Source organism: Chaetodon trifascialis, chromosome 8, assembly GCF_039877785.1.
Source record: "Chaetodon trifascialis isolate fChaTrf1 chromosome 8, fChaTrf1.hap1, whole genome shotgun sequence".
Taxonomy (NCBI): Eukaryota; Metazoa; Chordata; class Actinopteri; order Chaetodontiformes; family Chaetodontidae; genus Chaetodon; species Chaetodon trifascialis.
Window position 1 is genome coordinate 22,588,762 of NC_092063.1, and position 26,967 is coordinate 22,615,728.

At 41.3% G+C, this 26,967-nt stretch overlaps 1 protein-coding gene across 2 annotated transcripts in view; it reads left to right on the forward strand.

Moving 5' to 3' along the window:
• The window catches only part of chchd6a (coiled-coil-helix-coiled-coil-helix domain containing 6a), a 77,921-nt gene extending 56,787 nt beyond the window's left edge, over positions 1-21,134 (forward strand). For both annotated transcript variants that reach the window (XM_070968279.1, XM_070968280.1), the window contains one exon: positions 20,522-21,134. In XM_070968279.1, the coding sequence (XP_070824380.1) occupies positions 20,522-20,545 (24 nt within the window). In that variant the 3' untranslated portion in view covers positions 20,546-21,134. The remainder of the gene's footprint in view (positions 1-20,521) is intronic.
• Positions 21,135-26,967: the final 5,833 nt, after the last annotated feature.

Consider the following 26,967-nt stretch of genomic DNA (forward strand, 5'->3'; position numbering starts at 1 on the left):
AGGCAGCAATAATGTTTGCAGTCTCATCATGAGAAGTCTAGGATAGTGTGAGCAGAATTCTTGTACTGTCGGCTGTAAATAGGATTATACAATCTTCTTTTCCTGTTTATGTGCATTAGACTTCAGCATTTTTTTAAGTTTGAAATCCTTTAACCAAGTCCCTCATCACAGAGAGGAGAGAGAGGAGGACGCACTGTGTATGATGCTGATATAAAGCATATTTTTTGATTTAGACACTGACCAGACACTGGTGTTATTTTTGCTGTGAAGTGTGTCACCTTGTAAGTGAAGTGACACTGAAAACTAATTATCTATTACTCTATGCTGTGCTGTTTGCATTTACCTGTGTGAATTAGCTAAGACTGATAAATCTAAACTAATGCTGGCAAATATGGAGCCCCGGAACTGACAAAAGGCAGTAAAAGCTTGTCAGAAAATATAGCTAAATGTAATTAAAAGTAATATATTTAAACTGGCAAAAGACAAGTTTTTTTCTTTCATATATCATTATGAAGTAAATGTCGTAATGGCTATAGAATAATGACATCATTGACGTATAGATTGATTCACTATAAGCCTTGCTTTCTCGCTTTGACACCGACTGCGATCTCCCGGGAAAATGAAGGCTGACTCGCGATCGACTCCGGTCAAGTCGTGTCTCCATTATAGATTGAATGAATGAATTCAAGCTGTCTCTCAAACTATGTTATTACTCCATATAAAGTTAAGACAGTTTCACTTGATGTTGATCGTTTCTTGATGAAATGTGCAGGAAACACTGAATCATTGAATCTTGTGTTTTTGGTAGTTGCTGGGCTCAGTGGAAAACGAATAGCGATTCTTCCTCTTTGCCAGCAATAGTACCAAAGCTGAGGGATTTAAAAGTTGTGAAAAGAAATATAAAGCTTTATACTTTTAATTTATCCTCCAATAACTTTGTAAAATCAATTAAAATGAAATGTTTAAATGTTTTATTTTCTAATCCCTTCCAAATAAAAATAAAATAAGTATAATTTAATGTAATAAAATGAAACTTTTGTGAAGTCAAGGTAAAGCAAAATAAAAACTTTTCTTTTTTTAACCATCTGATTCAAAGTTCAACAAACCAGCTAATTGCATGTAATTTTATGAAGGTGTTTGTGTTTTTGTGTATTTTTCTGAAGTTAATTTAGCTGCTGTAGTTTCACACTCCATTGGAGCTGTCTTTGATCCGTCAAGTCAGGCTATAAACTGTGCATTCACTCAATCAAGAGAGCTTGTCTTTTGCTCTTATTCATTTTTTTGTCACACATTTGCTCTCCCTCAGTGTATGTCCACTGAAAGAGGAGGGGTGAACCTGGGTCGACCAGACTCCATTCACATGAACAGTAATTTAATCATCAAAACACGCTTCATTCAAACTCAACAGAAAAAATAACCAAATCCTTCTCTGTTGGTCTTTCACTGTTCCACCAACAGTCATCAACCCTGGTTTGGTTGAAATAAGCCTCTAATTCACGAGTTAATTGTGAAAATATTGGAAGGGGAGCGAGAGAGAGGGCGGACATCAGAGAAGCAGCGGGGGAAAACAGCGTGTCGAGTCAAAATATTTTCACATGAAACTCTGGAATTATTTTCACTTATGACCGGAGAGATTTACATTATGTCGCATTTAACAGATAAAAAAATAATAATTACTGGATAACGGAAACCCTGGCATGCACTAGGTGAAATTTAGCCTGTGTAATTTTGTGTCAGGCTTTCCACATTCCTCACCTGGATCCACAGCTGTATTATTCAAAAGCAAAGACACGTTCCTCTCCTCAAGTCTGCATCACTGCAGCAGCTTTAAGTTACAAATTCATAGAAAGTTAGAGAGAAAATATGAGGAGGAGGAGGAGGAGGAGGAGGAGGGGAAGTTGGAGGACAGAATACTGGAAGCTTGCCCTTCCAAAGTTTGTACAGTAGAGGAATTTGAAGGTGTAGCTGCTCATCATGCACCCGAACAACGTGCCTCATACTGCTCTCTGCTCACATCTCCTCCGTGTTGCTCAGGGCCACTGAGGCTTCCCCTGGCATACAGTAATACAGCATGTGATAATCAGCTCACTGCAACTTGATTCCTCTGCTCCTGTACTGATGCAGTGCGTGTACATGCGTGTGTGCGTGTGCCTGCCTGAACATGTGTGTGCTTTCAATAGCATCTGCAGCTTTGTATCTATCTTGCATGAAACCCATGCAGACACAAACTCTTTTATATACACACAGCTAAAGCTATGTCTGTGTTCTTGCATTTCCACACTTATGAGATCCAGATCTCCTCATGAGGATTAGTGTGGCATGGTGTGTTTGTGCATGTGTGTGTGTGTGTGCTGGTGTGCATGTAAAAAGTTTCTTCCTCATATTAGCCGGTGTGAGATAACAAGGAGTGAAGTGAAGGCTCTTTGAAGACTGTCTTTAAAAGAGCACAGCAGATCATACACAATATGGGTGTGCGTGTGCGTGTGTGCGTGTGCGTGTGCGTGTGTGTGTGTGTGTGTGTGTGTATGTATATGTGTGTGGTGCATGAATAGCTTGCTACATTGCAGTCTGCTTTAACTTACACATCAAGGTCTTGCCTCTTGATTAGCCCCTGAGGCATCTCCCTGACTTTCACCCTGTCAATTTGAAAGTTTATAAAGTTCTTCCTCCGTTTTGTGTCTTTTAAAGCTGTCACTGTTAGTTTGGTTAGCACTGCTAACTTTTTTCTTGTGGAGTAGACACTGCGTAGGCTGCAAATGCACTAAATGTACTAACACGCTGTAGGAAAAAAACAAACAAAAAACCATTGCAGTTGATCGTGTTGAACATACCACCAGGCTTCCAGAGAAAATAACCTTTTCACATAGAATTAGTCTTGAGTGATCAATGCTAATTAATACTGTAGTGTTATGTCTATGTTTCCTGGGCCCACTCACCCCTGCAGACTTTCCACAATCAGAAGATTTTCAGACTACGTTGGCATCAGGAAAATCAGTTTGGACACAATGATGTATACTTTTTAAACATTAATGTGTCGGAACACAATTAGAAACAATTATAGTTTTCTAATTATGGTAGCATTGACAACCTGCAATTAAATCATATCTAACAGGGCCAATGCTAAAGATATCTTAGTGTGGATAGCTCAGTTTCCATTTCGGTTCCTAAGGTAGCTAATGCTAAGGTAGCTAATGTTGTAGACTGACAAGTCAAACTACAGCAAGTCCCACTCTGCTCTAGAGGTTGTGATTCAGGGTTATCGAGATGACAAATTTAAGATAATCATGTGACGTGCTCAGCTAAAGATTTAATAAATCACTAACTCGCTGCTAGCGGTGTAAGGTCCCACGCAGAGCAGACACTCAGAGTGCCAGTTTTTATTCTAGGAAACTGTCTGTGACCAAGCGCAACATTTCAGACACCAAGCAGCAGAGCTAGTTTAATACTGACAGATAACAGCCAAAATGTCAAGTCTAATAACATCAGTGTCACTCTCCTCAGTGTTGATTTGCTGTTTAAACAGATATTGATTCCATGGAAAAGAAGACATCTTGACATTAGTGTGAAGATTAACTTAACATTTAGGTAAAATGTTGGCTCTGGCTTTTTCTTCTGTTGAGTTTACAGCATCAGACCAATGCGATAGATCTTTCATTTGCAGTATCACAATTATTGACAGGCTTTTGAAGAATGGCCAGAAGTACTTTCACGACACCTCATAATCTGTCGTTTGAACAGGCTGAAAGTTGTTCATTTCGAAAATTGTTTAGGCTGTTCAGTGAGCTAAATCATGTAACGTGTGCTTCAGCGTGACTCCAGCTCACGACTTAAGGTTTACAACCTGTCCTTACAACAAAGAAATGCAGCAAAATATTTTTTATTCATTTTTTTTCATTCCAACAGTGATAATTCTACTGTGTGTGTTGAATATAAGCCCAACACTGTTTCCGCCTCGTCTTTGTAATGCGTGTTAAATGACTGCATCCTCAGGAGAGTCAGTGTGCTGTGAGCCTGGAGAAAGTTCGTTTTCATCTTATTTTTAAGCACAGCTGATGATTGCTGTCTTCTATAAGTTTTAATCCTTTCAAACTTTCTGGAGTGGACTAGAAGAGAGACGACAGCTTATTCAGTTAATCAAAGCTAAGAATGAAATGATGTAAGAAAGCATGTGAGGGGAGACGCCAAGCAGACGACGTCTTTCCGTTCCTGATCTTTTAAATGAGTGAAAGAGGACTTCACTGGGACTGAATTTCTTCCAGTTTTTGTTTTGTGTTTTTCAGACTCACAGAAGCAACTGTGATGTGTTTTGATCAGTGTCACAGCGGGTCAGCGGACAGGCCTCCATAACACAGACATCTTCCTGCTGGGTTATGCTGCCGTCCTTATGTGTGCGTGTGTGCATGTGTGTGCGTCTGGTGGCAAATAAGGGGAGGATCCCACAGAGCCCGCAGAGAGCAGAGACGGAGCAGACAACCTCGAGTCATTATCCTCTGGGAGGCTGAGCCTGACGTGGGCACTGCTACATGTGCCACATGCACGCTGTCCAGACACTCGGTGGGATTCTCGAGTCATTTATCTGTGCCCTCAGATGCAAATACATACACAACACACATACACACACGCATGCACTATCTATATTCCCGGTGGGATTCTGAAGTCATTTAGTGGCAGTCTCAAAGAGAGCCTGGCTCTGATGCTGATCAATGTCAGAGGCTCGGCGCACAGTGGAGGGAGCTGAGAAAGAGAAGACTGAGAAACGAGGGACATTGTGAAAGAGGCACAAAAGACATTTGGAAAAGCGTGAAGGGTGGAAATACCTGAATAAAGAGGAAAAAGCAGGCGAAGGATAAAGATAGAATTGAAACAGCAAAAGAGACTTTGGAAACGCATGGCATGAAGGCAGCTGTAGCAGCACGTCCAGTCACTGATGCACAGGGAGATACAACGAGGTTCTGATGTGGCCGGCTTCAAGTTGAGACCTCTGAAACTTTAAATGCTGTTATTTTCCCCTTCAGCAAGGCCAGCTACTGAGGCGCACACACACTCACACGTATGTATCCGGGGCCCTCCTGTGGCGTACAGACATCGCAGGCTTTGGGTCTAATACCCAGGGAGTCCCTCCTAAAGTTAAAAGCTGCCTGTCAGACTGGAGAGAGAGAGTCAAACAGAACCAGAGGTGGAATCAGAGAGTGCAGCAAAACCGAAAGCAAAAAGCTTTAAAGAGTGCTGAGACGCAGCGCAGTGATTTGGAAAGAGATTTGGAAACACTTCTGTGTACCAGGACGTTCTCCTCTGTCTTGATAGATACCGTCTCTCCATGCCCATGTTTTCCATTTCATGCTATCATCATCTTCGTCGTGATTCGATTTGAAACGCAATATGAAATGAACTCACGAAGGATCGGCTCTGATTGATGCATTACGTTCAATCAAAGCTAATCTTCCACAGTCTCAGTTAGCCAAATGATTCTTTGTAGTACAAAATGTTCTTTGTGTTTCTCTGGACTGTGTTTCCTTGCTGCCATGCTGGAAGAATATCTCTTTTCTGCCACATACAGGTTGTTGCCACCTGTTTGCACTCTCTGATTCACATATACAGTAACTGCAGGAACTATATTACATTACAGAGACCAATAAGTCTTTAAACATACATATGAATTGTGAATATTGTGCTCAGTGGGTGGTCATGCTGTGCATTACAGTGAAAGCCACTCCAACCATAGGCAGCAAGGTTAAGCGTTCACAGTACAGGAGAGAAAAACATGACTGTTGGCACAATAGCCTGAATAGCTTTACAGCAATTGGATTGGACAATTATCAAGACAAAAGAAGACTGAATATCCCTGTCCTTCCCACATAGCGCACCAATAAATTGCACAGAAATGATCTGTCCTACCAATTCTAACTACATGTAAATTTTGTAATCCTGTTGTTCAGATGTTCTTGGTTAGCTGTTCAGGTGTTGAACTCCTCAGTCCTGGGAAGCCAAGGGAGGGATTGAAGGGTAGGAGGACTTGCTGATGAGATGTCAGATTTGTCATTCACCAAAATTACCCAGTGCATTAAGATTGACTGTCCGTCTCCTGTGCGAGGGACATTCATTTGCGCTCTTAATTCCCTTTCTTGTGCCTGGCTAATGATTTGGCTTGTTGTGCCATTCAGCCGTTGACAGTTGTGCCATCCAGGCCTACAGGTCGGTACAGTCGTGGGCAGGAGGTTGGACTGACGACATGTCTCTGCTGTCCATCATAGGCCACTTACAGGTTAGTAAGTGCTGTGCTGAGACGACGCTTTTCTTAGAGTGACAGAATTTGCACATGAATCCCTCACATTAAAAATTTACCCAGCTTGAATTTTTTAAGTGCTCATGTAACCAATAGCAGGGTTCATTTGATTGATTGACTGATGCAGGGCCCAATTTTTTTTATTTAATTTTAATGTTTTTACAGATTTTAAAACATTTACCTCTGTATTCTGTAACTTTGTGTGTGTGTGTGTGTGTGTGTGTGAGATATATGTAATACTGCTTTACACAGCAGTGTTTGCAATATTCTGCCCCTTCATTCATGTTGGATGGGGGAGCCTTCGATAGACCCACAGAGGGATGGTATAGGATTTTTAGGAACACTGTTCTGGTTCAAAATGGCCCTGCTTCATAATGCCAGAGTCTGTTTGCTGTTCCTGAGGCATGCTTAGTGTGCAAGTCTGACTCCCGGTGGATGGTACACCAGAAGATAAGGAGACAGAGAAAATAGTTTCATCAAGTTTTGATAAGTCCATTCTCAAAGAAAAGCCCTGTTGACAATACTGATATGCTGATAATAAATCGGTATCTGTTGCCAATCTGAATGCGCACTGACTTCGCAAAGCCAGTGACTCACAGCGGAATAAAACCTAATATTGATTTCTTTTTTCTTTTACCTTCAGTTTTATTGTTGATTGAACAGGACTCATGCCGGTACAAAGATCACAGCAGCTCAGGTACTCTGCTGGCAGATAACAATACAGACAAACAAACTGAGGAAAAACACAAAGAGAAGGCTGAGGACAAAGAGTTGTGTTGAAGAATGAAGAACACACGCTGTGATCTGCAGACTGTTTGATAGGGGGGTGAAAGGCCAATTAGAAGTAAACGGAAAGGCCCCCCAAAACACTGGACACAGAAAAAGAAAAGTAGCAAGAGAAAAGAGGAGGAGAGTGCTGAAGAGTGACAAGAGAGCACAGTGGAAGAAGAAACAAGTGGGCCTATAGTGAAAGCTGAGGTTTAATGTGACAGGTAGAAGCTGGAGAATGCTTCAAGTGAAACAAATATATACTTAAGGCAGCATGAAAGAGGAAAAATGAGGAAGAGTTTAGAAAAAGAGAAGCTGTGATGAGGACTCATAGAAAGACTTTACAAGAAAATAAACCACAGAAAGGAATGAGGACTAAAAGAGAATACGAATCTGGAGAAAGTAAAAGTAGCCAGGGGAAGAAAAAGAGTGAGCAAATGGGGAAAGACACGAGTGAGGAGAAAATGACGAAGAGGAGGAGGTGTACAGCCGAAGAACAGAGGCAGACGGCGGATGATGGGAGACGGGTTAGGAGCGCTGGTGAGAGAGAAAGATGGAGGAGGAAGGCTCGGGCAGATGGCGGCGAGGAGAAAAAGAGGCAAGGGTGGAGGAGGCGGGGGCGGGGAGAACGGAGAGATGGGTGTATACCATGAGGAGATAAGTGGTTATGGAGGAAGGGTTAGAGATGAACACTGAATGAAAAGATGCAGAGCGAGAAAGAGATGGCAGGCCCCTCAGCAGTCAACACTAATGAAGAAGAATGAGGGGCTTCTGCTGCTTCCTGGACCTGCTACTGACCCTCCCACGCACACAAAGTTTCACACACACTCTCACTTCACTATGCACTCCTCCATTTTTGACACAGAATTTATGAAGCGAACAAGAAGCCGAACTCCACATTCACCTCATTGCTATGCGTGAATAAATATTACAAAGTGTCTGGTAGCTTTCTTTTAACTAGGCCTAATTAAGGAACAGAGTTTCTCTCATTTTTTATATTTGTTCTCAGAGAAAATGTCTCAAATTAAAAACTTAGGCGCTGGAGTTTCACACCAAGCCTCTAAATAAGTGTAGCTTGCTTTAATTGGGGCTAAAGTCTTGCAGTGTCTTTATATCCTCTTTCAAAGTGCAGAACTTTTCTACAAAGTTGATGTACCATGGAGCAGATAGCACTTTTTATCCTTTGACACTCTATTTGTGACTGTGCTTTAACCAATGTGATTTCCTGCCCACTGAAGGAAAAAGGCAATAAAACTTAAGTAAAACAGTCTTAAATCTTAACAAATTGTTCAGTAGTACTTTTCCACCGCTTTCGCACAGGTGTTGAATGGCTTTAAAAAGGTGACAATCATTTGGAGCACATTTTTGTCAGGTTCTTGTTTCCCTCCTGCTCTCAGTGGAAGGTATGTTTGTGCCTCATTAGCTTTGACTGCCTCCAGACAAGGAGATAAAAAAAAACAGCTTTAAGGAATCCCTGAGCTTTTTTCCTCCCCAGCTCACAGCGTCGAAGAAAAGTTGATTATGAGTCGCCAGAACACAGCGGTAGAACGCGCAGTGCAGTGATGAAGGTCCAAAAGTTTGATTTTCCGTGGGAATTTCTAGACCCTTTGTGTTCGCATCAGCATTTCCAGCTCTCTTTTACACACTGATGACCAGCCAAGATTCCCCAAAAATCAAAATAATTAGCGCGTTTGATGCAGTGCACACCCTTCAGCAAAGGTGGTTCAGGTGACGTCAAACAACAAGAGTTTAAGGTGGATTGTGTCGCTCGTGTGGGGCACTTGCCGCGGAGGGTGTGCGCAGGTGATGCAGTCATGCGGGTTCAGGGTGGTAGTACGATCGAGTCAGAGCCGCGATGCTTTATTTCAACCGTGCTTGATTCTTAAAAGCTGAGTGTTGTCTCAAAACATAATGAAGGCTGCTGGTAGCCGGCGGGCGTTTAGCACAAGAGAAAGCAGAAGAACAGAGACAGAGGAGAGCAAAGTACTCAGCGTTTCATTGGCTTTGTGACAGTAATGTGAGCGTTTGTTTTCCTTTGATTGGGGTGTTGTTCGACAAGGTTCAGTGGATCTAACCAAAAAAGACAATGCAAGTGAAGTTTGTGTGTGTGTGTGTGTGTGTGTGTGTGTGTGTGTGTGTGTGTGTGTGTGTGTGTGTGTGTGTGTGTGTGTGTGTGAAGTCAAATTTACCTTGAAGCTTAAATACTATGAGATGTGTCAAATATTTCAATGTGAATACTTTTACGTCTTAAGTAATCGCTGTCTTTAGCAGGACACGTTGTTTCCGTGTGCTCCTGGTGATGGAGGTTTGTTCTACGCTTGCTTACGTTACACTTACTTACATCAGCGCTGAGGGTCTGTTGAAAAGTTTTTGTCAGTGGGTTTATCTGATTGTTCGTCAGTTTGTTTTTGCTGTAGCTTCTTTTTTATCTATCTTTAATGAATCTTCCTTCATCTGTCAATTTTGTTTTTCTGCCGCTGCTTTCTTTAAACCAACACCTTTCATCTAGCTTCTACGTCTGTCTGCAACTCGTTTTTTCTCTTCCTCTCTGTCTGCTCCACTCTCTTTGTCTCTTTTCTTTCATTCCGCCTTCTCTTATCTGTTCCTCTCTTTCTAAGCCCTCCTCTTCTTTTTCCCAGCCGCTTCCTTCATTTCTCACTCGCTGCTCCGCAGTTGACTTATTGATTTCATTTTCATACTGTTGGCAGTTGTTCCCGCCGTCATAAACCATCAGCGCTGCCTCCTTTCAAGCCAGCATTGATCATTGTACTGCCGATCACAACCAATCACCACGGAGCGTCATTATCTGCTCTCGCTCGTTCTCTTTTGTTGTTTGTCTGTCTTGTATTGTGTGCTCTGTGGGTTATATTTTTTAATCTAGCAATTCAGCACACCGGTGAAATAACAGTAAAATGTACCAGTACATTTAGGCATTTAGGTAGAGAATTCTCCTTTTCTTTTTTCCCCCTCAGACTCTTCACTATTGTGAAAAATAGCTCACTCACATGGAAAGCTGAGGGCTTGTAACACTTTCACTGCTGCAGTATTATTTTTAAGATGCTTGCCACTGGCAACATTTTTGATCAAATTCATTAATCTTTCAGGACCCCAAGAACATTTTCTTAAAAAATATATAACCAGTGAATATGTTAAAATAAAAGAAGAACAGAGCTTCTGTTTTTCTACACAAAAAACATTGTATTCTGGCTTCATTCTGTCTTTTTTTCATTAATAACACTTGAATGGTTTTCATCAAATAAAATGTTCATTTTTAAGCAGAAAATTGATTTTATGTTCACATATTTAGTCACACTTCCATGTGGGAACTTGAATTGTACAAAAACACAGGTACAATAATAATGATAATAATAAAAATAAAAAATCTGCAGTAGTGTAGGGGGTACCACAACCTTTGCAATACTGAGACATGTCCCAAAGCAGCAGCTTTCTTACAAACTTTCTGTTGCTGTGCTTGTTTGGAGTTGGCAGGACTTGTGCATTCAGATATGCATTCATTATTTTTTTTACAAACGCTTGAATATTGCTTATTTTCAACCAAAAAAAAAAAAAATAATAATAAAACATATGTTGGACAAAAGACGGATAAAATTTGAAAAACTTTTTTTGTCAGCCATTCTTAAGCACAATGCTGACCTCACATTTCCATTTCTTTTTTCCTCTTTCTTTGCCCTCTTCTTCCTCTTTGTCCACGGGTTATCTGTCTACATCTAACCCTGGCACGTCTGTGGTATGGATGGGAAATTTCCCTGTCAACACTGTTGTCTCCCTCACCTCTGTGATTGTCGTGTCTGTGTGTGTCACTGTCATTGTGTCGCTGCTTCAGCTAAATCAGATTCAGCAGGCTTGGGCAGCTGTACACCTTTTCATGGGCGCCGGCATTAATGCGTCTGGGTCTTTTGGCACCAAAGTTACTTGTGCGTAAAAACACTATTCTGTCTTTCCAGTTCCTAGCGGATCGTCCTCATGGCTTGTTTTTGGACCTGGAAGTGCTGTATTAATTTACAATATCCATAACAGCACCCCCCTACTGCTCAACAGTGAAAACATGCATAGCTGGAATACCTCATCAGTGGTGTAAAATGTGTTATGGAAAACTGCATCAGAAAACTTTCAGAAATTATCAGTCTTACTTCTCTCATTGCAAAATAAAAGAACGTAACTTTTACTTTCCATGCATGTGCGTGTGTTTCTCAGCAACTTTGAATGTACGGAACTCCACCACTCTTCACCACCGGTGTGTTACGCTTGGAACTTTCTCCTACTTTCTCTTGGAGATACATAACGCTTGCTCGATCTCTGCCTGTGCCCATCCTTACTTTCTCTCGCTCCCTCTCCCATATTTCCCTTTCATTGTCTTTTGTTGCACTGCAGTGTTCGATCGAAACAGCACATCAAGCCAAATCTAGAGCCTCTCTTTCCTCTTTCATCTGCCTCATGGCCCCCGGTGGCACTCAGACGCCTCAAAGCTTTCAAACGAGTTGAGAGTCGGGGGGTGTGGAGACATGGAGGGAGGGGGTAGGGTTGAGGGTACTCACAATTGCCTCCTGAGGGAGGCATTTTCACCAGCTTTTGTACCCCTCGCTCTCTGTACCCTGACCTTTCTGAGCGCCACCACGCCTGTCGGCTCGTGCCACTAGACCCCCTACTCTCTCTGTCTTTCTGCGTTCTCTGATGGGGGTCCCGATAATAATTCAACACAGCCTTGTATTGTGTTCCTTTGAAAGCCACCTCGACTGCATAAGAAATTGACATGCTCAGTTGTTTTTCTGGGTGCATTTCACACCAATATTCTGGTCAGCATTTTATCGCCCCCTCTCTAGCACACTTAGCGAGAGGTTTTGTGGAACCAAGACCACCAGCTGGGATAAGAGAGGACAACAGCAGGACTTTTAGGTGGGTTTTTCACTGGCTTTTGTTGCTTCGAAACAGCCGCAACATTATCGGAACAGTCCACTTTGTACCAGCCTCTCTTTTGTGTCCCGTTGTCACTCAATCCGCCTGTCTCTCCACCTCCTCTTTCTCTTTATGAGTTGAGGCCTGCCTCTCCTTTGTGATTGCGCTCCAATTCACACCCTGTACTCCCAAAGAGATTGATTTTTTTTCTTCTCTGGCCTTTTTGTAAATAAATAAATACCATTGTGTTATTGTTCGCTCCCAGAGCTGTGTTGACAAGTTCACTTTCATGTGAAACTTTGAAATTGCGTTTTTATGAGTTGTACTGCAGTTATTCACAATTATTTGCCTAGCAAGTGTTCCAAAGGCAGCTGCTTATTTGTATTGGACTAAAATTATTACTGATGAACTACTCGCCTATGGTGCCAGTAAAATCTTATATCTTCATCTGTGCTTCCAATTATTGTAATTAAAAGTGTTGCCCTACAATTAGCCTGAGGTCAGTATTAGCTGTATTTTTTTCCCCTTATCTGTTTACACTAACTTCCCCTACTGCTGTATAGTGTATTTGTTGGCCAGAGGCTAAGGTTACACTTCTTCTCAGTGCTTGAAGCAAGAGGATAAATATCTGTCTGTCAAAACTCTCCTGTTCTCCGAGAGGTGTGAAATTCTTAGTAATATAACAAGAGTCAGAACTTCACTAAAAACCACATGTAGGTGCTAGAGGAAAAGTCAGGTGATCACTAAGTACAAAATTTCATGCCATCCAGTAGATTTTGAGATATTTCACTGGGTAAGTGAAATTTTTTGTTAAATGAAAACGCAAGGGATCACTAAAGTCTGTGCAGTTCACCCTCTTGGAACCATGGATGTTTGCACAAAATTCAATCAATCTGGTGTTGAGATATTTCAGTCTGGAAAAAAATGGTTGACCAACCAACCTACGTTGCCACCCGAGCCACGTCAGTATCATGGCTAGGAGTGCTCTAATACACTGTATGTCAGTTCAGTTGGTGCTTCTGTTCTGCATCACCTGGTGGCTCAATCCATTACACAACACGCAGGGGCTCATGTAATCTTTAAGTTCTAGTAAGAAGTTGTGGGAGTTCTGTTTTGTTTTTGCAGTGCTAAATAAATCAAAATCAAGGCAGTAAGATACTTTGCCATTTTGTTTCGCTTTAGCGTTCAGTCTTGTATTGTGTTCAGGTTTGCCAATTTCATTTTGGAAGGGGGGGTATTCTAACCTGACACGCCAGATGGTTTGTTACACAGAACCATCTGGGAAGTCGTGTTGAAAAGGGCAGGCGCTTTCAAAAAATACTTGGCAGGTGATTGGATGAGCCATCTGTCTATCACTGTCTATCACAGGCTAACTTCAACCAATTAGATCAACGAACCATATGATGTTGTAGAGGGACTCAAAGCTAAAGCCAGTCGGGAAGAGCGGAAACATCATTTCCATCAATAAAAGCCTTCAGTGCTGTTCTTTTCTCATCTTTCAACAGACAAGTACTCCCCACTTCTGATATAACTGATTATAGCAGCATCAGCAGTCCATGGTCTGTGTATGATGGCGGGCTTTGCACTCCGCCTTTGAGTGTTTGCATTTGGAACAACAGTAAAGGGGCAGCTGTGGCTCAGGAGGTAGAGCAGTCGGCCACTTGTCAGATGGTCGGTGGTTCAAGTCCCTGGCCTCAGCAGTCTATATGTCGAAGTATTCTTGGGCAAGATACTGAATCCCAAATTGCTCCTGATGCTGAGCATCTGTGTGTGAGTGTGTTGATGCTTGTAATGAGCAGGTGGCCTAGTGACCATTGTGTGGATGGGTGAATGCAGGTTTGTGTTGTAAAAGCACTTTGAGTGGTCGTCAGACTGGAAATGCACGATATAAGTAAAGTCAATGTAAGACTTTTGATTTCTGATTGATTACCATGTCTTTTAAACTAGTTCTCTTCAAGCACAACCTGACCCTTTTTATTGATTCCAACATACAAAGCTCTGATTTAGTGATTATTTTTCCAACTGGGGAGGTGACTTAAAGGGCTGGAAAAAGGTCAATACTTGCCCTTCTCAAGTAACAATCATCACATCATCACAATCCACTAATAGACTACAGTCAGATGTTCAGGGGGAAAGGAGGTGACTGACCACTGATTTCACTGTGAGATGGTTAATCTCAAAAAAATCTCAAATGGGACCATCTGCTTTCCACACTTTTATCTCATTGTAAATAGTTGGTTTGGGACTAATGTATTTGAAAAACTAATTAAATGGTTAATTGGTAATAAAATAATCATTAGCTGCCCACATAAATTCTGTATTTTTGATAGAATTGTCTAGGTAGCTTGAAATAAACTTTGTTAGTGGAGGCGATCTTATGTGTTCTACTCCACATTCTCATCCATCTCCATCCCTCCATCCCTCAGCAGTGGAGTGGTCAGGCCTATCAACCACAGCACCTCAGCCTATCACCTGGGAGCCCCAATTGCCTGCCAGTCATCAGATAAAATGGATTTCCAATTGAGTCAAGGCTCCCAGGCTAGGTCAGGCAGAATGGTGAACAGGCAGACTTCTCTGCGCTGCTCTTCTACCTCTCCTGACTTTCTGTTTGTTATTTGTTTTTCTCTTTCGATCTCCTGCTGTGTTCGGCCCCAGTCCCTCTCCTTCTCTCTCCACTTCCCTCGCTCTGTCTCTGATCTGCTGGCCGGAGCCACACGAATTGAAAATAGGCTTATTATAAAAGCCCACATACCAATGCGTTGTTTGGGAGGCAATGTGATGTAACCCCAGCAAGTCTTCCTAGTCAGTGACTACTTAAACTCAGGATGGATCTTCCATTAGAGCAACGGGTGAGAAATCCATTTGTTTGTTAGTGGGTGAGTTGTGATGTGTTAATAATTTTTTTATAATTGAGTAGGAGTTCACAGATACCATTTTCAGAATACTAATTACTGTAGCTGTTCATGCCATGGTCAGTGGTACTGTATTAAACAGTATTACTGTATCTGCTCGTTACTTTTAGTCATACAGTAGTCATTCTGAAACATAATGCACAGCTTGTGGTAGAAAAGCTTTTTTCATTTCATGTATCTCATTAATTAGGATGCCCATTGGTTTCATAAAAACAGAAGCTATTCTTCTTGGGGTGAAATTGACCGCTCTTTGGATAATTAATTAATTAATTGTTCAAGTCATTTTTCAAGCACACATTCGAAACAGGTTTCCTGCTTCAGAAATGTGAAGATTCGCTACTTTTTTTAGTTCTATATTATTAGAAATTCATAATCTTTGGGATTTGGAGAAATTGACTAATTAAAAAAATAATGAACAGATTATTTGATAATGAAAATTTTGTTCATTGCCCTCCTAGTTCTGTATTTTTGGTGGAAGTGGAAGAAGCTGATTGTCAAGGTAGCCTGAAATGAACTTGTGTAGCCTGAAATGAATCTTTGCGGTACATGTTCTCCTCATTGCCATCATTTTACCATCTTCTTCATTAAATGGCATTGATATATACAAAATAGTGTATAGTACATATATGTGTGTGTGTGTGTGTGTGTGTGTGTGTGTGTGTGTGTGTGTGTGTGTGTGTGTGTGTGTGTGTGTCATATATGACTGATATTTGTGAGCAGTAACAGGATTTGAATGGCAGTAGTCAGGAAGAGAAGGCAGGAGAGTTAAAAGAGACAGTCAGTTCCCAGCAGTCCAACAGGGCTGTCTATGTGAAACAGAAAATCATCCCTCGCTCTCTCGCTGCCTGGTTGATCACAGCCTCCCTTCAAACAAGGCAAACAATGAAGTTATTATGTTTTATCTGACTCACACTTAATCCCTGCTGTGAGATTTTAACAACAGAGTTTTCTTGTTGTGTCCAAGATGCTCAGTCCCAGCAGCAGCACAGCCCTAAGTTGTAACTTATGCCAGTGACTCTTGTTTTATGAATGACAAACTGGAGGTAAAAATCAGTACAGCAATGTAAGGGTGTATAAAACTCTGTATTTATTGTCAGGAACACACATTTAGTTACTCTTTTAGCCACAACTAAACTAGGGGGAATACAGTTATGGTTTGAGCCTATGGGTTATCATCAAACAGTCCCCACAATCAAGAAGCACCAGAATAGTGTTTCCAAAATCTTTATTAGTGCATGCACCACTTGTCCAGCATGTTTCTTTCAATCTAACTAATCTAGACTAGTGCAGGTGGCTGTTTCTTGACATAATCCAACAGGTTAGGTTGTGTAGAAATGGAGGAAAGTTGTATTAAATTCCTATATTTTTTTTCCTGGTGTAGGACCCCCAGACCCCCACAAATCAGGTGTCTTTCCAAGTTCGCTCCGCAATTTTGAAACATAACCAGGCGTAGGAAGTGTACTTGGTGTGCAGTGGGAATTTAAAAATAAATGCCTATCTTGAAAATGATGTGATCAATGTTTTCATTTTGCATCAATGATACAGGATCATTGATTGTTGATCGTGGAATCGATGGATTGTTACACCCCTGTTAAATACACTATATTGCCTTGTGGATACATACATAATGACGTATGGTCATTAAAGGTATGTCTGGTGATATTCTGTATTTTCCAACAAATCCAATAACCAGAACTAGAAGGATGAATACTGTAACAATCCTTCGAACTGAGGAGGTGTCTGTTTCCAATGCCTGATATAGTTTATTTATCTGTCTTAGAGCGCCATTGTTGTTGAAAAACTATTTGAAACACATCAGCGAGCTATACTGTAGCACTGGGTGACATGTAACTTCATCACCATGAATGTACCCACTGTTGTGTATTTTGAGTGAAGCCCTTTTGTCATAAATATTCTTTAGAGGAGACAGATTGTGCTTTAATCCACATATAATGGAAAAAAAAGTCCCCAAGGAATGCACTATATTGTCTCGTTTGAATTTCACCTGATGTGCCCAGCTGTTTTTAGAAATTACTTTCCAAAAAAAGAAGGAAGATCTTCGTTACATCTTCACTAGGAACCAGTTGGTGTGAGCTGAGTGCAACAAACAGGGAAGGGAAGTCAGAAAGTATTGAGAAATGTCCCAACATGTTGTAGGTTTTGGTGTTTTCACAAGATTTATTGACTGCAGTAAAAATATAGACAACCACCTGCCCTATACTGTACTTTAACTTGACGAATTCAACACATAGCACCGGTGGAGCTACTTTTGTATTGCTCTGCTTTGTCATTAACAGAGATAAGCTTACAGTATCACCGATTTGAATATCACGGAGAACTGTGAATGTTCAAATTTCCATTTTCCTTTAAGGACTTCTTGTCCATGCTGGCTTCAGAGCTGAGATTCAGAGTTTATTCTTGACCGTGGAAATAACATATTAGCACATTTTGCCGCAACGGCCATTTTTATGTCAGGCATGCTTTTGAAATGGAGGTTTCTTTCTCACTTCACATCACACTTCACTCACTGACACATTTAGGTCTACATTGGCTTATCAGAGATATTGTTTTGATGTGGCAAATTGTGATTGTAAAGGTCAAAGATCACCAACTCCTGTCCTTCAGTGTTTGTGATTGTGTATGCACGAAACTCATGTTCCCTCTTTCCCTTTTCCTTGAGCGATCAAGAGCAGGCTTACTCAAGAACATGCACACCTACTTTATAAGATACAGCATAGTTGAATAAATGAGAGGAGAGGAGATGACCAAGTGGAGCAGATAGGAGAAGGGAGCAGAAGAATGGAAAGAGAATGGAAGGTGAGGAGAGGAAAACAGAAGGATGCGATCACAGGTGGGCAGCCATATTGATCACAGTACTCTGTGAGTCTCTTTGTGGTTTTAATAGTGTGAGTTTCACAGCTGGAGCAAACTCTGCGGTGCTTAGAGCAGATACCATGCCCTGTCTACAAACATACATGCACATACAACCCATCTCTCTACCAGCTGGCTTCAGATCAATGCACCCCTAGCCTTCAGTCACTGTTGCTCATTGCACCATTCCACATGGGCTACTGAAGCAACACGGCTTCAGAGGGACCAGTAGCCATTCTGAAACAACCGTCCTCTCAGCTGATGCCCAGCCTCTGAGGCCAAGCAGGGCTGAGCCTGATCTGTGTCTGGCTGGGAAACCAAAATACATTTACAACAGATGCTGATGTGAGCCAGTTCCTTATGATAAGGAACCTTGGATTAATAATGCATGTAGCTCTTTTATTTATCAGTGAATAAGCAATAATTAGAAAAATATAATTCATCCTCAATACACAATACGGTACAATACAGGGACCATGAATGTCTACAGACTGTGATGGTGATCCATCCAGTATTTTTTAGATATATCAGTCTGTTCCAAAGTGGTCAACCACCTGACATTGGTACCCCTAGAGCCCAGTTGCTAGCCCTTTATGTTCAGTATTGGGTTTTGTCTGACATCACCACGCTCAGAAAAGAGATAACATATTGATCTTGATTCCAAAACTTACTAACATTTATTACTGCTACACTTCAACTCTGCTTGATAAAAACTTTCACTGATAAAATGACAACATTACAATCTTACAGTATAATGCAATAAGAGTCAAGCAAATTTTATGGGAAATGAAAAAGAGATGGAGTGACATTGCAGGACACACAAAATGTACAAAAGCCACTGAAACTTGTGAAGGGAGAGCGATTGGAAAGGAGCAGCAGGTCCAGCTGCTCAGACTGCAGCAGGTGAAGATGCTGTTGATAGAGCTGATGTCTCACTAGAAAAGTGAGGAAGATGCACTCACTGTTAATCTCTAAAGAAAGGAGAGTGCAGTTGCAGCCTCTAGTGATTTCAGTTTCTTCAATGTCAAGTTCAGATTCAAGTTCATGAGCTGCAAGACTCTCCCTGTTAATTTTTTTAATGCAGAGCAATCAGACATTGTTTCCATTGATCATCTTTTTTTAGTTATGTATAGACCATTATTTCTCTAACTTTATGTACTGCTGGGTACATGTGGTTTAGCTCTAAAGGTGGCAATGTCAGTCACTGGATGCCGGATTTTTTTCTTTTTAGTGAAATGTTTGAACAACTGGTCAGTGCATATATTCATGGTACTCAGAGGATAAATTTTAATGACTTTCATGATGCCCTGACTTTTCATCCAGCAGCACCAGCAAGTTAAGCGTTTGCACTTATCCTGTGAGGTTGGTTTTGTGCAGAAATTCATGGCTACAAGATGATATAACTAAATGACTTTAGTGATCCCCTGACCTTTCCTCTAGTGACACCACAAGGTGACATTTGTGGTTTTGAGTGAAATGTCTTAACAACTTGGATGGATTGCCTTGAACTTTGGCATTTGTAGCAATTGTAATAATTTGATACCTTGACTCAATCTCTAGTGCCATCATTAGGTGAAATTTGATTTTGTCCAATATGACAGTTTCTGATTAAATACTCGCAAAACTAATGACATCCCTATCAGCCTCGGCTGTTCTTTTTGTTCAACACTAATTAGCAATAGCATCTCCAGCCTTGTGCAGCTCTAAATACACAGTCTGGAGTTGAATACGTCACCAGAAAAGCAGTAGCGAAAGCCTTGCTGTACCTGAATCTCCCTTTATTGTGGTTCTGTGTGGGAGATTAAGTAGTCAGGGTCAATCTTTCCTGTGATAATCAGTGTATATAATCATAGCTAGGAGCCATCTTGTTGTATATTGTCTCTCTTGGAAAGCATAAGTAATAACTAATAAGGTTTCAAAGAGTTTATTGACCCTCAGATAGAAGGCCAATCACCTACTATTAGGCACCTTGAGCACCCCGTTCATACTCTATAATTCAATATGTTCTGTTGCGACCATCTCACTAACAAGGTTATTGATCTTTTTGATAGGTTGTACGCCATGGTTAAAGGAATAAGTGTCCATGGTGGCAAAGCTCAATTCAAACTCACTAGTTATCGCCTTTGCTTGATAGGATTTGACTCTCTCAGGGTCCTTTTTCCACAATTTCAAGGTTTTAACTGATGATAGATGGTGTGCCAACAGGGAGAGCACACAATCTGAGCGACGCCGTCTCACAGTGTTTAAGACAAGGTCTTACATTGTACTGTGGAATCATAATGTCAGACCTGTTGTGTTCTCTCAGGGTTTCAAGTACCTCAATGGAGCATCCGACTGTATTTCATCCTCACAAATGTGCACTTTCCTGCATGCAGTTGTTTGTAAAATAGCATGAAATGGCTAACAGATGGCTACCAGCCCTGTAAAATCTGGACAACGAATGGCAAACACTGCATCAGGTTGAGAGTAACCAAGAGGGAAATTCTCATCTTGTCTGCCTCCTGTAGTTGCAATCCGCTGCAACATGAAAGAGCCTCTGGAGTAGCAATGTTGTGTTTAGTAACATCTATCAACAGGTGCATTTCTCTCCATTTCCAGGATAATCTCTGTCATTACAAGATCTGACCTTTCAGTTGTGGTGAATTAAAGCTGTGGCAGTATGCTAAAAACATAGACAGTCCTTACAGCTAAGAGCATCTTGTCAAAGGTCAGAGGGCGTAGCAGGAGTGAAAATGGACTAATTCTTCGTTATTTTTTTCTCTTTTTCTTTTAGAACCTGCTGGTCAACCATGGATGAAGAGAGGAAAGAAAAGTGTAAAGCAGTTATCTAATGAAGGCTTTTATTTTGGCACTAAAGGCGGGGTCAGTCGCCCTCCTGTTTTGAAACATGAGTTGATTTGCTGTTAGCATGCCTTGTTTTTAAAACTTTGTTATTATGCTATTTATCCTTGGTATCATCCAGCTTTTTTATTCTGCACAGCTACAGAGAGGCTTTTGAAAAAACTAGTGTGTGTATTAGATTCATGGTCCGAGTCAGTACACTTTGAATTCAGTCATTTACAACATCAGAAAGTATTTCTAAGATTGAGTTGTAAAGATCCATTCAGGGTCATTCCTCCTCCATCTGAATGTGAGATTCACTTTACGTCCAAACCGCTGCAGCTTTTGTGAGGATAGAAAAAAAAAAGAGAAAAGCATTTCAGGTCTGAGATAAATGGAGTGCATGGGCACCGTCCTTGTTTCGAAGTCTGACTGAAAGAAGAACTGATTGACTTTTATGGTTTTTCATTTTTTTTAACAATGCAGGAATAAGCTCAGGTAATCCTGGCCATGACTTTAATTCATCAACCTGTGATATATGATTTTATTAAAGCATTCATATCCTATGACAATCTCCTTTGTGTTTTTTCTTTCTGTCTTGTCCTTCTGGACCGCTTTATATGTGCATTTAATTCATTCTTTTAATTTTAAAGCTAAGCACATTCCACTTGAAATGAGTGATGTATTGATTCCTTATAGAAATGCATAATTTCTTTCAATAATAAAATCAGAGGAAACCTTGGTTAGTTACTTAGACACTGACATTGAATCCTCATGTGTGTTCCACAGCTAGCCACTTCAGACTGAACTTAAAATGTTTGATACCAGCTCTTCTGGCTCTTCAGGCTCATAGAGCATATGAATGACGTCCTTTCTGACTTCGTCAGCTGACTCTCCCCAAAAAATAATATACTGACACAGCTTTTTTTTTTTTCTTTAATAAAATCAAACAAACTTTTTGATACAACTTAAGGTCAGCATTTTTCTGCAAAACTCATTCAGCATTTTTACATTCTCTCTTTGTAGGTGTTTTCGTTGTTAATGGCAGACTCTGCCGTTCTGGATTCAGATCGCCTTCACACACAAGGGATTTGCAGGGAACGATGCACGCATGTAATCCAGCACTATTGTTTGTAATTTCATTTTGATATCAACCGGAGGAAAGTTACTGCTCATGCAAACCAAAATCACATTACTGCTAGTTCACATTAAAAGCATTCAACGGGTGAAACAGAGTGACTTTCATCGTGAAACAGTCAAAGGAACTGCAATTAGTGCTGTCAGCTGTTGTTGACTGGAAAAGCATCTACAAAACAACATTTCAGCATTTTCTGTCAGTGGACCAGTTTTAATTATTGCAGGGGTAATGGAACAAGAAGGAGTGGCCATAGAGAGCTGTTCGTTAAGCTGGAAGGCAACGTTCTGCACACCCCCGGCTCCTCAGCAAGCTAACTAACTCCTTTTACTGTGGAAAACTACGGCCCCCTGTTCAGTATAAAATCCAATTATTGACCAGCTTCTGTATGAAAACATGAGTTTGTTTGGCTGCACGATAAACAGATACACTAGTTGCTGTTCTGTTCTATTTCTGATAAAGTAGCTGCTCAAGGCAGGTCTGCTGCCGCATAAACAGACTGACAGATCCCAGAATTCTGACACCAGTTGCATAAAACCACAAATACTTTTACCACCAGCTGCCATGGTTGTCTCCAAATCAACCAGCACTGAGCTCTGAAGTATAATTTTAAATTGCAGTTGTATAAATACATCGTTTGGAATACTGGTCTTTATGGTTTGTAATGGTTATCCGAGGTTAGGTTTGATTGGGCAGCACACAACAGTGCAACTCATAGCTGACCTGCACTCTTTAAAGGACCAGTGTGTAGGATTTAGCAGGGCTCTATTGGCAGAAATGGAATCAAGTTCTCAGGAGGATGTTTTGTTTTCTTAGAATGAGTTATTTATATATTTAGGGAGTGGGTCCAGAATGGACAATCGTAACACTGGCTGTAGAGAGGACCTCCTGCATTTTTAGTGGCCACTATTGGTTCTTCTACACATTTGGAAGAGGAGGATGAGGCGAGGAGTGTTCATTTGGTTGTAATCTGCGACCTCACGGCTACATTCCAGTAAGTCCTGCACACTGGACCTTTAAAAGTCCCGACTTTGTATTAAAATTCATATTCAAATAAATGCTTCCATTTTAGAAACAGCTGTCCTCTCCCTCAGCCTGTGGGAACTAAAATAACTGAAATAGCATTAATTAGAAGGAAAGAGAAGACTTCTGCCCTAAGGCATGAACTGGAATTACATAAAAAATAAAGATTTTAGTGAGACTGAAGAGAGAACAATAAAGGATTGTTTCAACATATTGTAATTCACCTTCTTTTAAAGGGTCGCTGTGTAGGATTTAGGCTGATCTCTTGGCAGAAATGGAGAATAATATTGATATTCATATTTTCCTTTGAGTATAATCACCTACAAATAAAAAATGTGTTTTCATTACTTAGATTGAGCTCTTTCTATCTGCAGAGGGAGCGGGTCCTCTTCCACAGAGTCCGCCATGTTTCTACAGTAGCCCAGAATGGACAAACCATACACTGACTCCAGGAAGCCTGTCTCGTTTTTTTGGGAACTTTGCATTGTGGGTTCATCTACTGGCTTGGAAAGGAAAGGTGAGGCGTGGGGTATTCAGCTGGTTGTAATCTGCAGCCTCACCACTAGATACCACTAAATCCTGCACATTGCACCTGTAAAAAATGTTTTGGTTTTTTTTCTTTTGAAAGGGAAAGAAGAAATATGAGGAAGGGTTGTTTTTTCCAAGGCTGTGCAGACTTTATCCTGGCAGTTGTGTGACAGCACAGCATGCGACATCCTCTTTGAGGAACACTGAGGTGTACCCAGGTGTGCAGTAATGTACCTGATTGACTTAATGTAACAAGTTTGACTCAAGTGGCTACATTTTATCGGCTTGAGGTAATTCTTCCTGAGTTGTAGCTTTCAATTCTGTAGTGAGGCTGAGGTAATTGGCTTGGAGCACGGAGTGAGGCTGACAACGCTCTGCTGCTATTCACCTCACACACACGACACACACGCACACATGCGCAAACACACACACATACATGCATTGCACTAGGGGCCAATCTTAATAAAAGAAATGACACGGGGGTGGACAAGGGAGGGTGGAGGATGTGGTCACACAGATGTTGCTACGGTAACAGCACTGAGAGAGGGCTGGGAGCTGGAAGGCAGCAGGTTAGAAAAGGAAGACGACATTCAGCGCATTCAAATGCTTCCTCGCTCTCTCCTTGTTGATCCCGTGTCATACCCAATTACCACTGCAGCGAGGAGAAGGAGGGAGCATGGAGCGAGGGGATGCAGGGGGCTGGGGGTGGGGGTTGTACAGAGAATACAGAAAGCCAAAGCGGAGTATTCTGGTGTCTGCTTGAACCCTTCAGAGAGATGCAGCACGTGCATTTGCCGAGGTAAACACCCACGCCTGTCATCACACGTTTAGAAGGGGAAGGTTGTGGCAAAAATCTTTCTTATCTGCAGCTTCAAGAGAAACGTGTGCGAGACAGGTGAAGATTCCAGCTCTGTGTGAAATGTAAGAGTATGTGGGATGTGTGTGGACTACAGATTCTGCTCTACATACATTAGACCCTGTACTATTTAATGTTAGGACAAGTATCATCTGTGTGTGTGCATTATACAGTTATAATGTATAAGAGTTTTTTGCCCCATTGGATTCCTTTTTAATGTCACCATGTTCCCAGATCTCAACCAGGATGAAGAGTAGGAAATAATGCAGGCGTTGTTTTAGGACCCCATCACTGCAGGACGACAAACAACCTGAGGCTCAGCAGATGGAGCAGGCCAGTGGTTCAATCCGAGGCTCTGTCTATAGCTGAGTATCCTTGAGCGAGACACTGAACCCCAAACTGCTCCAGTGCCTCGCATGGTAGCTTGCTGCCATTGGTAGGGTTGGGGTTGTTTAACATTACGTTAAAGACCCGCCTGTAATCAGACAATGCTGATCATGTTACAAGGACCAGTTACAGAGAGCTCTGGCAAGCCATCATCAGAACTGGAAGAAGGAAAAAAAACAGCAAAACAAAATGAGCCGCGGCAGCACATGGGAAGAGACCCGATGTTGGTCTGACAAATTCTTAAAGAGTGAAAACATTACAAACATTTCAACACTTTTCCATTATTTTCCTTGGGACTTATTTTGGTTTGGCGTGAAAAGGCCCATAATTAACTCCGAGGAAACACAGTAAACCAGTTTTATCCTTTGAATATACACGACTGCCTTACACTCAAAGCATCTTTCACACTTCACCATAAGTAGTAGTTTATTTCATTAATATGATTTATTATTTATTCTTTTATATAATTTTGGTTTTGTGAGCAGCATAAATGGACTACATCTTACATTCCTTGTGCAGCCCTGTGTTGCAGAGTAAATAAATGAAGCTTGTACATCCCACGTAACACATTCTGTACTACCCGACCATCGTGCACATACATCCACACACACTTTAACACACATGCCACAAGGGAAATCTATGACTCTTTCTGTTATCTCTCCCCTCCATCAGATTATCAGAAACACTGACATCTATTAGCCAAACACTCCATCTCCTCAGCACTCATGTCTGACTGTGTGTGTGTGTGTGTGTATGTGTGTGTGTCTGCAGAGTCCTTCCTCGCTGCATTGCTGCACCGATTAAAGACTTCCACCTCTCTAATGCCATTAGAGGGATAAGAAAAGGACAGGAGGTGGTCGAGGGAATGAGCGAAAAGAGAAAAACAGGGCACGGCAAGAACAGTCTGCTTAACCTCTGCTGTCTGATGGAGCAGGCAAACATGCAGCGAGAGAACGATTTAATCCTCCTGTAGTAGCCTGGATTAGTCCTCTGATTTATCACTGCCTCGCTCTTTTTTCTGGCTCTCGCTGCCATTTTCTCTCCCCTCTCATCCCTTTCTTCAGTCCCTGTTTCTCTCTTGGTAATGTGTCTGGTACTGAGTGGCTTAATGCTGTTTAATGTGGCGATTTCCCTTTATCTGCCTATTGTCATTACTCATTCTCCTATATTGAAGCTTCTGTGGGCCAAAACTGGTACTGACAAAATGAGTAATAACTAACTCCATGAGCGGAGAGCACAAAAAAAAGAAAAAGGAATAAAAAAAGACTGACACTTTAAAAGGATACCTCAGCATTTTGTGAAATGTGCTTATCCGCTTGATTTGTCAGTGGGATGAGGAGATACGTATTTATCAATGCCATGTCTGTGCATGTCTGAGCTGGAGTCAGGATGTGTTTTGCCTAGTTTAGCATGAAGACCTGACCCTGTCCAAAGCTGACCCTTTGCCAAAGTGTATGTAATTTACAGGGTCAGGCTAGAACTTTCCCCCTGCTTTGCTTTGCTCACCACATCCGAAACAGAAATGCGTATTAACAATTTGTGTTTCTGAGCAGCGTCTTCAGTTAGAGCCAGGATGGTGAACAGATGGATTCATCAAGCACAGGTTTGGGTGAAGGTTTCTGTGCAGCCACAATGCAAAACCTGGCGATCTGAAGTCTGGAAGCTGCACAGTGTCACTGCACATGGCTACATCGCAAAATTGACATTTTAACATTTCTGTTTATTTAACAGCTTAAAAATAACAACACTGGATGTATGAATAATTCAGCTTTCTAAGAGTTGGAGGCATATTCTTGAGCTGTGGACAGAAGCAGGTCACTATGTTTAAGCTAGGCCAAATACATCCTGACTGCAGCTCCATTTTATTTAGCCAGTGAGGCTCTAGGGATGGTAATGTCGATTCTTCTGTCTACCATACTGAAATATGTCAACAACTGTTGGATGAATTGCCACAATCCAGACATTCATGGTCCCTTGACAATGATTGCAGACTTTGGTGATCTATTTACTTTCCCTTAAGCATATCGATGAAGTTCATTTTTGTGATTTTAACTGAACTCTCTCAACAGCTATGGGATGGATTGCCCTGAAATTTGGTACAGGCACTCATTTTCTCCTCAGGGTGACTTGGAATAACTTTGGTGAGCCACTGACTTTTCATGTAGCACAACCATCAGGTCAAAGTTTTTATTTCCCTCATACTAGACATTCCTATCAGCCTCAGCTGTACTTTGTGTTTAGTGCTAATTAGCAAATGTTAGCATGCAAAGGTGAACATGGGAAACATGTTGCTAAACATGAGCGCAGTTAGCCTTGTTATTGTGAACACTTTAGCATGCTGAAAGCAGTATTTAGCTCTAAGCACAGCTGTGCCTTAGTCGAGCTTCACAGAGCCTTGAGAGCATGACTTTTAGTCTTAACACACAGACATGAAGTTGCTATAAATTATCTCATCTCATTGTTAGGAAAC